The sequence below is a fragment of the Coccidioides immitis genome, assembly GCF_000149335.2.
Source record: "Coccidioides immitis RS genomic scaffold supercont3.6, whole genome shotgun sequence".
Taxonomy (NCBI): domain Eukaryota; kingdom Fungi; phylum Ascomycota; class Eurotiomycetes; order Onygenales; family Onygenaceae; genus Coccidioides; species Coccidioides immitis.
In genome coordinates, this window is record NW_004504312.1 from 2,358,878 (window position 1) to 2,369,640 (window position 10,763).

The following is a 10,763-nucleotide window of genomic DNA, read 5'->3' on the forward strand; positions in this document are numbered from 1 at the left end:
GCTCGAGACGGCGCCTACCTTTCTACACCGAGCTCACGGACAGCACTCGTTATACAACCGCCACCCTAAGCAAGCTTTTTGCTGCTAACACCGTGTTTCTGTCACGCCCCCAGCGATTCCTTCGCTCATTGTGAAACCGGCCGCTTCAGAGTCCTCTTCGTACCATACCTACGACCTATTTTTGAATATAAGGGGAGAGAATACGGTCTTTTTTGTTTCCTGCATCGCCAACACCTCGCGTCTATGAGAATGTTTCGTTCACGGGGTCACTTGCGGCAATCTCTCGGGGCGGCTTCTGAATCCTCCTCGTCCACCTCACCCGAAAGAGTTATCGACGATGACACGGACTTCTTTAACCAGCCCAATGATTCACAATCGTCAGTCGGAGTAGGAACCCTACGGGACCTTCGGGTGGATGCCGGCCAGGATATCGTGCTACCACCTATCTCTCGGCTGCCTCCGGAGCTCTTGATCGCGATCTTTGCGAAGCTCAACTCTCCTACGGACATGCTGAATTGCATGATGGTTTGCCAAAGATGGGCAACGAATTGTGTGGCAATCCTCTGGCATCGACCGTCGTGTAATACTTGGGAGAACCTAAAAAGAGTGGCGGGCGCCATCACTACTCAGGGCAGCTATTTTCCGTACTATGATATGGTGAAGCGGTTGAATCTCTCGTCCCTGAGCACCAGGGTCAATGATGGAACGATTATCTCGTTTGCCCAGTGCAAACGAATTGAGAGATTGACGTTGACTAACTGCTCGATGTTGACGGATACCGGAGTCTCCGATCTCGTTAACGGGAACGGCCATCTTCAGGCGCTCGACGTGTCCGAACTCAAGAGCCTTACGGACCACACGCTGTTTATTGTTGCTAGGAACTGTCCCCGGCTGCAAGGGCTGAACATAACTGGCTGTGTCAAAATTACTGACGATGCATTGGTGGCTCTTGCAGAAAATTGCCGTCAGCTCAAAAGAGTGAGTCCTACCTATTGTCTTCGAGAGTCACGACCCTTAAAACGGCCAAATACTGACCCTGCTCCAGTTAAAACTTAACGGCGTTATGCAAGTCACCGATCGAGCGATTCGAGCGTTCGCGGATAATTGCCCCTCCATACTTGAAATTGATCTGCATGGTTGTCGTCTCATCACGAACTTTACCGTGACAAACCTACTCTGTACACTTCGGTTCCTCCGTGAGTTGCGTCTCGCGCATTGCGCGGATATTACCGAGCAGGCCTTTCTCGATTTGCCAGAAGGAATAATCTTCGACAGTCTTCGAATCCTAGATTTGACAGCTTGCGAGAATGTGAGAGATGACGCAGTGGAAAGGATTATCAATTCATCCCCGAGGTTAAGAAATCTAGTTCTCGCAAAGTGCAGATTTATCACCGACCGCTCGGTTCAGGCCATATGCAAGTTGGGCAGGAATATACATTATGTCCACTTGGGACATTGTTCGAACATCACCGATAATGCAGTGATACAGCTAGTCAAGTCATGTAACCGAATCCGGTACATAGATTTAGCTTGCTGCAACAGGTTAACCGACGCCAGCGTGCAACAACTAGCAACGCTGCCAAAGCTGCGGAGAATAGGCCTGGTTAAATGCCAAGCGATAACAGATCGCAGTATCCTGGCTTTAGCGAAACCACGGATCCCACAACACCCATTGGTCAGCTCCCTAGAACGGGTGCATCTAAGCTATTGCGTCAACTTGAGCACATATGTAAGTTTTATTGCTTTGAAGGCATATGAACTCGGCTGGGCTAACTCCAGTTGCAGGGTATTCATCAACTACTCAACCATTGCCCACGACTTACCCACCTCAGCCTAACAGGCGTCCATGCTTTTCTGCGAGAAGAACTGACTGCTTTCTGCCGTGAAGCACCTCCAGAATTCACACCACAACAACGGGAGGTATTCTGTGTTTTCAGTGGCGCAGGGGTTAGCCAGTTGAGGGACTTCCTCAACCAAGCTGCGATTGCTTATCATCGTGAACTTGAGGAGGGAACCATGTTTAACGACACTGATGAACTCGATGAAGATGAGGGCCAGGTAACAGGTCTTATGAATGCCACAGGCCTTAATGACGATAACGATGGAACACCGGATGGTGGTACGGCCCCCGTTCAAAGCTAGTGTGGACTCGAAAGCTCACGATACACCGATATTTTGTTGGCGAATTCATCATACCACTATGGACATTATGTCAATGCATACCCATCATAGGTCACTTTTACCCTTCTCCAAGGATGATTGCCTGCTGTGCTCTCCCTAAATAGAGTATGCGATATCCGAACATTTTCTTCCTGGGCATTCTATGTGCGAGGAGAAAATATGTAGATCACAACTTGTGGTCGTCGTGGCTTGAGCTGGCTTGATGGAGACGGAACAAGGAGACCTTCCTGAACTGCGCTGGTTCATATCTTTCCGATTTTTCCATATGTTTTTCTACAAGATCTTCTGTTGCATTATTCTTTCTCATTCTAGCTTTTCTGATTCTTTCCGGGCGATGTCCTCTCCGTTAAACCCTGTCAGTGTCAAAATCTCCGAGCCATGCAAGGGTGCAACCGTTGCACAAGCACTGCATTTGCACTTATCGTTAATGAGCATTATTATGGAATCTGAGAAGGGTATGATATCGTTCGTTTGGGCCTTTATTTCCGGGTTTTCGAAGACGTAAGTGAAAAGGCAATTAGGGATTCGATATAGTAATTTGTATCGGTAAATCTCGCATAAGCGCCATATGCCGCTTCATCTCCAGAGAAGAAAGATGTTTACGACCATTCTTTTTCGCATTCTTGCCAGGCGGACTAAATTCTTGGAGTAGAGCGTAATCAAACCATATTATTCCTCAGGCTTAGCTAGGCAGTTGCTTAACGGTACATTTAAATGGGAAAACTGGTTAATTAACAGATATTATGAGGCGAGAAAAGCCATAATATAATCCAAATACAATAGCCTCAAGGATTGGTGTGTCCATCTCTAGAAGTAGGTACGAATAGAGGCAGAAACGTATCCAACGCCCCCTTCCCAGCCAGAAATAAGCCAAAACCCCATCAAAAAGGTGATATCCTTCCGAAGTCCTTTCAAAATCCACGACTGACCTCCACCAGACCATCCTTTAACTTGGAAATAGCCACCCACGGCGGCGCAAACAGCCGAAGCTCGTCTAGAGCTGGTATGGATCCAAGCTGATTGGCATCGCTCCATAAGCACACCACCCTGCCATGTAGCTCATCCACGTCCTCTGCATCCCACTGAACATCTACGGTCCAGACATTCTCCCATGTGCGACTCCAGAGTCTTATTTCCGAAATACCTTGTGGAAGGGTATGTGGCATTCGATCGTCCAACGCAGAGCCCGGGAGGGAGTAGTCTCGGATCGGACGGTCGAAATTAAGTCTACAGGCGCGCGTGTTTTTGCCAGAGACGTGGAGGCGGGAGTGGAGGACGGTTGTGTCTTTGGTTTCCTGGGATGATGGTTTGGAGATGTTGAAGGATAGCCATTTGTCGGTCGGTTCGTCTTGTACGACTTCAGGGGCGAGGCCTGGCCAAGAGCATTTTCTGCGTCCTGAGTCTAATTCGGAATCGCAAGATATATTTTCTTTGGAGGCGCTTGGGATCGCGCGGATGATGTCTTGGACATACGGATCGACGCCAGTGAGAGAAACTTGGTTGCGGCCGGTGTCCAGATTGAGCTCTTGGACAAAGAATATTTTCAAGCGATTTTCAGCAGAGAAAGGGAAGGCAGCGAGGTTGTATATTAGCGTGGCGATGAAGACAAGGAGGAGAAATGTTGGAACATGATATGTGAATCGATGAATAAAAGGAGAAAGAGGAATCAAAAGCAGCACGGAAAACACAGCGATGGCGATATATACCACAAGAAGCCCAACTCCATCCGCGCCGACTTGATTCATGGCTGAGGTCAAGAAGAGACCCAATTGCCCGATGAACATAATAACAACAGGGCCGAGGAATAGGAACTGCAGAACCCATGTCCATGTAGGTAAGCTTGCGCTCCATTTCTGCTCTTCGCCGAAAACACCAGTTTCAGAGTGATCTTCATAAGTCCCGGATTCACTAGAAGCTAGGTCCCTTCCTGTCCTTGTATAATTAGCGAAGGTCGTTCTGCGTTGTCTACCAAGCAGAGATGAAGATTCAGTTGGCTCTTCTTCGCCATCGTAGATTTCGCCATGGTTATCACCACCGGTTGGCAGCTCATCTGCTGAAGGAGAAAGGATTCGGCTGCTTCGATTGCTACCTAATCCGCTCGGGTACTGGCTCTGCTCACGAGCATACTGGGTCTTATTCGGTAACGCGAAAAGCTCGAGATAAGAGATCAAAGTGGCCAAAAATGTCCCGGCAAAGTAAAAGACGATAAAATATCCAGCAGCAATATCATGTTGATTCACATACACTGTGCCAATTACTAGCAAAACCCACATAACGAGGAGCTGCCAGGTGAATGTGTAAGCTCTATGCAATGCAGACGGTCTGAAAAAGTCGGCAATGCAGGAAAGGAACCAAGTCATGAATATCCAGGAAGATAGCATCATACTCCAGACAGCATAGCTGCTGCTGTGGATGATGAAGGGGTTGACTTTTGCCAACAAGTATGAAAGCCCGATTAGGATTCCGGATGAGACGACAAGGATTATGGGGTAGCGGAACAAGCCACGAAGACCTCGGACGGAGACTTTCTCCTTGGTTTCAGGGATCGTTTCGTGGATCGAAAATAAGTACATCTTGTCCATTTTGCTCAAGATTATTCCTATGACAAAAAGGACAATAGGGCAGACCACAAGGAGGGTTACGGAGATTGCGAATAGGGTATGAAGGCGGAACACTGCAAAGGATGACCCGAAGAGGTCAAACCATACGCCATGCGTGCCCACTCCGCTGTTGACCATGCCTTTTCCCGGAGCTCGCCCGTCGAATTCGCTACCAGTGTAAGAAACAAGACCTTTGGTGGTAGCAATGGCCGCAGATAGCATATGCCAGACGGAGTCAATGCTTGTGTGCCGCACATCATCCTGGTCCGTGTGGTATCGAGCTCGAGGCTCAATGAACGCAACATCAAGGCCTCTCAGACCTAGAACACCTTTAAAAACGGCGTAATCAGTCTCGCTACGGATAAGGCCCATCTTAAACCCGTCTGCAGCGAGTACTGAGCCAAATGGGTGGGGAGAAGATTTATAGAATCTTGTAACTTCAGTATCCGTTGTTCGGAACAAAGCAGCGCGCCCTCCTGCACCAGCACCCTCTAAATTCAAAAAGGTGTGTGTGTATTTCGACAGCGGGTGCTGGCTATACGCGCGGGCGCCGTTAAGATAATCTTCTTCTCCATTGTTCAGAAGGAGAACAAGGCCTTTTCGGGGCAGATTCCCAGGAGAAGTGAAGAACTTGATGAGCTGGAGAACGCTCACGACTCCCACCCCATCATCGGTAGCGCCGAAACCAGTTGACACACTGTCATAGTGGGCGTTGACAAGCACACCTCCTTTCCCTTTTGGTTTGCCAGCGGCAGAGTCCCACCAATTTTCTTTGTCATCCTCAAGGCCCCGGATGTAAACGATGATATTTTTGCCCTCGAAGTAAACTCCCGTGATAGGTTTGTTGCCAACTCCACCGCCCGAAAAGGTCAAGTTGGATTGCTGGTCATCAAACACGAACACGTCCGGAGCCACGCTACCCATCGCATCGTCCTCGTGCGCCTTGCGGGACGCGTCCAAAATGTGACCGATACGTTGGAGAAGCCATTGATGGATCTCGTCGTTTCTGTGGCTGTTATATGGATGAAAGCCGCTAGTTAGGTGCTGGAGGTCGTTCCATGCTTCGGAAAGGTCCACGCCCTTCGGATTCGACTTTGGTGCTGACGGAACGATGGTATGGACGAGCAGGAGCGGAATGAGAAGCGCGAGGTACACGAGCGATGATATCACCGTCACTGGCCCGGGCGTGAAGGCGATCAGGTTGAATCGGCGTCGCGTTGTCGACGACATCTTGGGCGCATCACCTGTCGGGAAGAAACCTGGATCCAGTTCAGATATCGCAGACTCTCCATCGACGAGGAGAGGGCCTCTGCGCACGAGCAGGTTGCGGGGATCGGTCGAACGTCGCATTTCTCCCGTCGCGAGAGCGGAGAATTGCGGCAGTAAACAGCTCAGCTTGCACGTGACGCCTAGGTCGATGTTTGCTTGGCAGTCAAACATCCAGCCGGCTTGGGATTCTTAACGGGTGTTGCAGGACAGGAAGATCCTTATTTATTTTTCTTCTACCGAATGCTCCATACTCCGTACAGCGTACTCCTTTTGGTTTACGAATTCTATTGGCAAACTATAGACACCGCTCTCGTGTCCTCTTTATGGAAGAAAAAAATTATGTACAGTTCATGGGTATCATTCAGAAACATGTAACTCTACTCCATAAGTCTTCCGTATCCAAAACAGGATTTCTTTGGGGTGTGTGGCTATGGGTGGACGGAAGAATAAAGACCGGGCATACGGAGTACGTTCGCACCGTGTAGTTATGCCGAACCCCATTTTCCCAGTCTTCCACAAGGCCGTCCTTTATAATCGAGGTTTCTTTCTTTCTTTCTTTCTTTCTTCTTCTTCTCCCTCACGGCAACCATTCATGACGAATGCCAGCTTGGAAGGCTGTGTGCCCGGCTGGTTCTTGGTGATGGTAGCACCCCAGAAACAATACCTACCGGCATAGTAGCATTCTCTGGCATTGCAAAATTCCTTGGAAAGAGTGTGTTGCACGCACTCGAGTGCGTGGACGGCGTCGCCTTCGAAGCATTATACTGAGAACCACACTGCTCATTCATCGCCATGTCTGAGTCCCTATGCAGCGCCCATGGTGGTTTTAGAGGATCGCTCCTTGAGGCTGGGGCGTGGGTCACGTCGCTTGTTAAACGGCTGGCGTCGACGAAATCGGGAAGTCCATTCGGCCCACGGTTAAAGCCCGGGTTCCACGAGTGAGGATTGACAAGACGAACGAGCTTCCCCAGGACTGCGAATTCAAGTTTCAGCTTGATACTGTAGATTGTCGCTTTGAGGGTTGTTTCTATTGCGTAGAGACTGGCGTAGGCGGCGCCCAAGAGGCCCATATCCATTACGATAAACATTAAGTTGATACTCAGCAACTGGTACATGATCCGTCGGTTCCCATTTTCCGATGATAGCCGTAATATTTTGATCGCCTCGATAATGTAAAGAGTCGAAAGGAGTAATTCCTGAAGGCAGAAACCGGTCATCTGTATCTTTTCCATTATCGCGTACGCCCTGACGAATCTTTCACCAGCGCCCGAATTTGACCCAAACGTTAAGATCGTCGTTGGGACATGGAGGACGAAAACATTGGCGAGGATGACAGCTAGCACACGCCGAAGCAGTTTTTGGTCACACTGAACCAAATGCAGTCTCGAATAAAGTACAAACGATTGACCTGTAACCATGAACCACCAACCAATTGAAATGAAAACGATCGAGAGCCAGACAGAGTCCATCAAGTGGAAGAATTTGATCAAGTAGCCAACAGAGTACGGCACCACCCCGGCAACACCGGCGACGAGCAGACTCCAGAAGTAAAGCCCTTCAAATCGTGTGAAGGTGACGAAGACGAGGACACAGAGTTCAACTGCATTATACCATGCAATCCCGATAAACGTCGCAATCGCGACTTTGACGGTAAAACTTCTCTCTTGATACTCTCCGGTTAGGCCGTCGAACAGCATCTCGAACACGGGCGCCAGGCCCCCTTCCAGCGCCTGAAAGGGACCGTTTCCAATTCCCGCAATGAACTCAGCGAAAGATGATTGTATTTGCGCTCGCCACTCCCCTGGGCGAGGCCATGGTGCAAAGATTGTAACTTTGTCGGCAAGTTGGGCCCTTCATCAGGGCCGTGCAAAAAGTGGCGGGGACGGCGGGTTAAATGAAGGAGCCTGACAGAAGCAAAACATGTGGCACGTCCCACCCGACATCATTTGTGTGTGTTGCAAGCGGCCCGTATACGGTCGCGTCTTTTGTTTAAAAAGTCCCGGATTCTGGGCAACCAGTGCGACCAGCCCACATGGCGGAAATACCGAAGTGGACCGATTTACCCACTGTCGTCACTCCTCGCTCCCCAATCAGGCTGGTTGCTCGGCCGTAAGCTTACTATCCCGCCCACGTCCCTTTGGGCCGAGAGAGTACGGGAGCTGATTGCCACTGATGCAGACACAGAAACTGGAATTGGCCATTTATTCGTCGGCGGGATTGTCAGCCTCGGAACGTTATTCCATTTGTATCCAGCCCAGGCCCCACGGGCGAAGTTGATGTCAGTGGTAACTCCAATCCTGATTCTCGGGAATAAACCCGTTTCAGGGCGGAATCCTTTTTCGAAAACCATTTGCAACTCCTTTTGTTTCTGCGTCGCGGGTTTTCCTGGGCGGGGAGGTGGTTGGATTCAGTGTGTATAGTCTGCCTTAGGCGCACAGAGGTGGCGTCACTCAACAGTCCCCTGGCGAATGCGCTGCACGCCCTGAATCTGGAATTGCCTATTTCGCAACCTTCTGAGCATAAATTCCGCAATAGTTGATGTGATCGGCAAGCGATTCTCCAGAATCACAACCCATGTTGAAGTCACCAGAGAAGGTATCTTCAGAACACATTTGAAAGAGAGAAGTGGGCACTGTGACTGATTCTCAGATGACCAACTAACATCCTTGCCAGAAATAGCACACACGTATCCAGCAAAGCTCGACGTGGTGCACACTTACGGTTAGTTAACAGAAGCGTAGGAAGTCTCACTAGATATCTCTCAAGGCAATGGCTACAGGATGGCATTGATTTGGCACCCTAAGGTTATAGTATCCTCAAGAGCTAGATTAGATTCATTCTTGTCTTCCGCTGATCATTTTGAAACCCGTCCTGAAAAGGGTGATTTAATTTGCTTCCCGCACCTCGAACACCCTAATATCGTCTGTTCTCATCCAGCCGCTGTCTACCGCATTTTTCCCCTGTTACTTTTCGTTACCTCCTCGTTGGCCGGAGCTCCAGGATCTTATCAACAGGTGACAAATTGAGCCCCAACTTTGGACTCGATGCCGAGAATAGTGGCAATATTGATCCTTCGAGTGAAGCTTGGTGTCCTCGTCTAGCTGCTCCGGGTCAGCTTACGGGCTTGGTAAAACCGGGCTTGAAATTTTCCGGTGCAAGCAACAGAATCATGTAAAGGATGGCGACAAGGTGCAAGGCATGGCTACATTCCCATGGACATTAGACAAGCGGCGGCCAGAAGTAGACCTCAATTTGGCTGACTCGACGCCTTGATATTCAGCGAAGTACTGCCCAGTATCATCTTCTCACAGACTTGTAGAGAAAAGCAAAACACTAGCAGCTGTGTAGCAAAATGGTATCACAGTGATGATGTGTTACCTGAAATTCACTGGCCTCTGCAGAAACTGGCTCAGGCTAAACATGTCTAGCAGTTAGTGTATGATGTGCAGGATGGGATGTACGCAAAAACAGTGGATGCTGACTATTAATCACATCAATCAACTAGAAGTAATGTCCAGAGAATGTTGTTTGGGAATAGACTAGAGCTCAAAGTATTTAGCCTTTCAAAAGGCCGCTTGATACTTGACGCTTCACAAAGCATCTGCACCAAAAAGGTGATCATTTACCAGGGGCAAAATGGTGCACAGGATGCTAGCTATGCTGCTCACATATGTAGATATGAGCCCTCATGTAAGCAAGTCTCTCAGCTAACGTCCTAGTATATCGCATTTGCCATAAAGGGACCATCGCTTTCCATCCCACATGACTCCATCGAGTAGCCGGGTCGCAATGGTAGAATTCTCCCCAGCCCCAGTGCCCTGCATGGGCAGCGAGATCCGTCGTACTAGGGACGTAGATCAACGCACGGAGCCGTCATCTCCTGGTTCTTGTCCAAACTCAACCCAACCCTCATTAGCTGTAATATTGGGGTGGGGAGGTGGAAGAATATCCAATCCTGTCTTGCCTGAAAACAATCATATTTCAACCGCACCCTCCCCCATCCACACTCCCACCGGTTGCTTTCACCACCCTCTCAACCTCCTTCTTACACTCCGGCATCGCACTCGCCATTTCCTTGGCTAAGACATCCCTAAAACTAGCAAACGCCTCCATCTTCCCCTTCAACTCCTGATTCGACTTCTGTACCAACTCCACAAACTCTCTCGTGTAGATGTCCGGATTGCGCGCCGCGTCGACATAGTCTATGATCTCGGGTGGAAGTTGGATGCTTTGGACAGGAGGATCGGCGGGGGAGAGGCCCGTTCGAGATGGTGGGGATTGGACGTAGGAAGGGTCAGGTGCTGCGTGAGCAGAGAGGGTTTGAAGGGAGACTGTAAGGGATTTTCTGGGGCCCGAGAAGGTTAGTTTGGGATGCTTGCGTCGGATGAAAAGGGGCTAGAGGGGGAGGGGAAAAAAGGTCGACAAACAGCTTCTTGACTAATTCTTGTTGGGTCTCCGGCCCCAGGTATCCATGAACGGCCGACTGGATCTCGAAGAAGGTCTGGATCACGTCCTTGAGATCCTCTGTGTGGAGCAAAGAGCCTGTTAATATCCTCCTCAAGGAAATAGTGGGTGGTCGTGGCTTACCATCAATCTGACTCAGGGTAATCGGCGCCATAGCTGCAAGACAGACTTCTCATCAACAGCCGATTGCTGACTGCACGCCTGAGAGCGTGGATTCGTCCTGCTCAGTCGTCATCGGTGAAGACAAAG

General features: G+C 49.6%; 4 protein-coding genes across 4 annotated transcripts; 1 reads left to right on the plus strand and 3 right to left on the minus strand.

Annotated features, from left to right (window-relative positions):
• Positions 1-180: 180 nt before the first annotated feature.
• Positions 181-2,732, plus strand: CIMG_03854 (SCF E3 ubiquitin ligase complex F-box protein grrA). Its single transcript, XM_001244412.2, has 3 exons — positions 181-978; positions 1,046-1,729; positions 1,786-2,732. The coding sequence occupies exons 1-3, from the start codon at positions 244-246 to the stop codon at positions 2,140-2,142; spliced, it is 1,776 nt and encodes a 591-aa protein (XP_001244413.2). The 5' UTR covers positions 181-243; the 3' UTR covers positions 2,143-2,732.
• A 98-nt stretch (positions 2,733-2,830) lies between these two features.
• On the minus strand, positions 2,831-6,165 carry CIMG_11212 (peptidase family M28). The gene has a single exon (XM_012358280.1). It carries the CDS (start codon positions 6,129-6,131, stop codon positions 3,093-3,095), a length of 3,039 nt encoding a protein of 1,012 aa, XP_012213703.1. The 5' UTR covers positions 6,132-6,165; the 3' UTR covers positions 2,831-3,092.
• Positions 6,166-6,215: 50 nt separating this feature from the next.
• CIMG_11213 (uncharacterized protein) lies at positions 6,216-7,982 on the minus strand. Its single transcript, XM_012358281.1, has one exon. It carries the CDS (start codon positions 7,745-7,747, stop codon positions 6,641-6,643), a length of 1,107 nt encoding a protein of 368 aa, XP_012213704.1. The 5' UTR covers positions 7,748-7,982; the 3' UTR covers positions 6,216-6,640.
• A 1,579-nt stretch (positions 7,983-9,561) lies between these two features.
• On the minus strand, positions 9,562-10,706 carry CIMG_03856 (RNA polymerase II mediator complex protein Nut2). The gene is made up of 3 exons (XM_001244414.2): positions 10,638-10,706; positions 10,478-10,574; positions 9,562-10,395 (listed from the first exon to the last, which is right to left on the minus strand). Exons 1-3 carry the CDS (start codon positions 10,666-10,668, stop codon positions 10,032-10,034), a joined length of 492 nt encoding a protein of 163 aa, XP_001244415.2. The 5' UTR covers positions 10,669-10,706; the 3' UTR covers positions 9,562-10,031.
• Between the last annotated feature and the right edge of the window lie 57 nt (positions 10,707-10,763).

What these genes read in the sequence shown, in the direction of transcription:
- CIMG_03856 (XM_001244414.2), bottom strand. Translation starts at nt 10,668, where the DNA reads ATGGCGCCGATTACCCTGAGTCAGATTGATG. An exon ending in TACCCTGAGTCAGATTGATG is followed by an intron (nt 10,575 to 10,637) that starts GTAAGCCACGAC and finishes TGCTCCACACAG; the next exon opens with AGGATCTCAAGGACGTGATC. An exon ending in CAAGAATTAGTCAAGAAGCT is followed by an intron (nt 10,396 to 10,477) that starts GTTTGTCGACCT and finishes CTCGGGCCCCAG; the next exon opens with AAAATCCCTTACAGTCTCCC.
- CIMG_03854 (XM_001244412.2), top strand. Translation starts at nt 244, where the DNA reads ATGAGAATGTTTCGTTCACGGGGTCACTTGCGGCAATCTCTCGGGGCG. An exon ending in ATTGCCGTCAGCTCAAAAGA is followed by an intron (nt 979 to 1,045) that starts GTGAGTCCTACC and finishes ACCCTGCTCCAG; the next exon opens with TTAAAACTTAACGGCGTTAT. An exon ending in GCGTCAACTTGAGCACATAT is followed by an intron (nt 1,730 to 1,785) that starts GTAAGTTTTATT and finishes CTCCAGTTGCAG; the next exon opens with GGTATTCATCAACTACTCAA.
- CIMG_11212 (XM_012358280.1), bottom strand. Translation starts at nt 6,131, where the DNA reads ATGCGACGTTCGACCGATCCCCGCAACCTGCTCGTGCGCAGAGGCCCT.
- CIMG_11213 (XM_012358281.1), bottom strand. Translation starts at nt 7,747, where the DNA reads ATGCTGTTCGACGGCCTAACCGGAGAGTATCAAGAGAGAAGTTTTACC.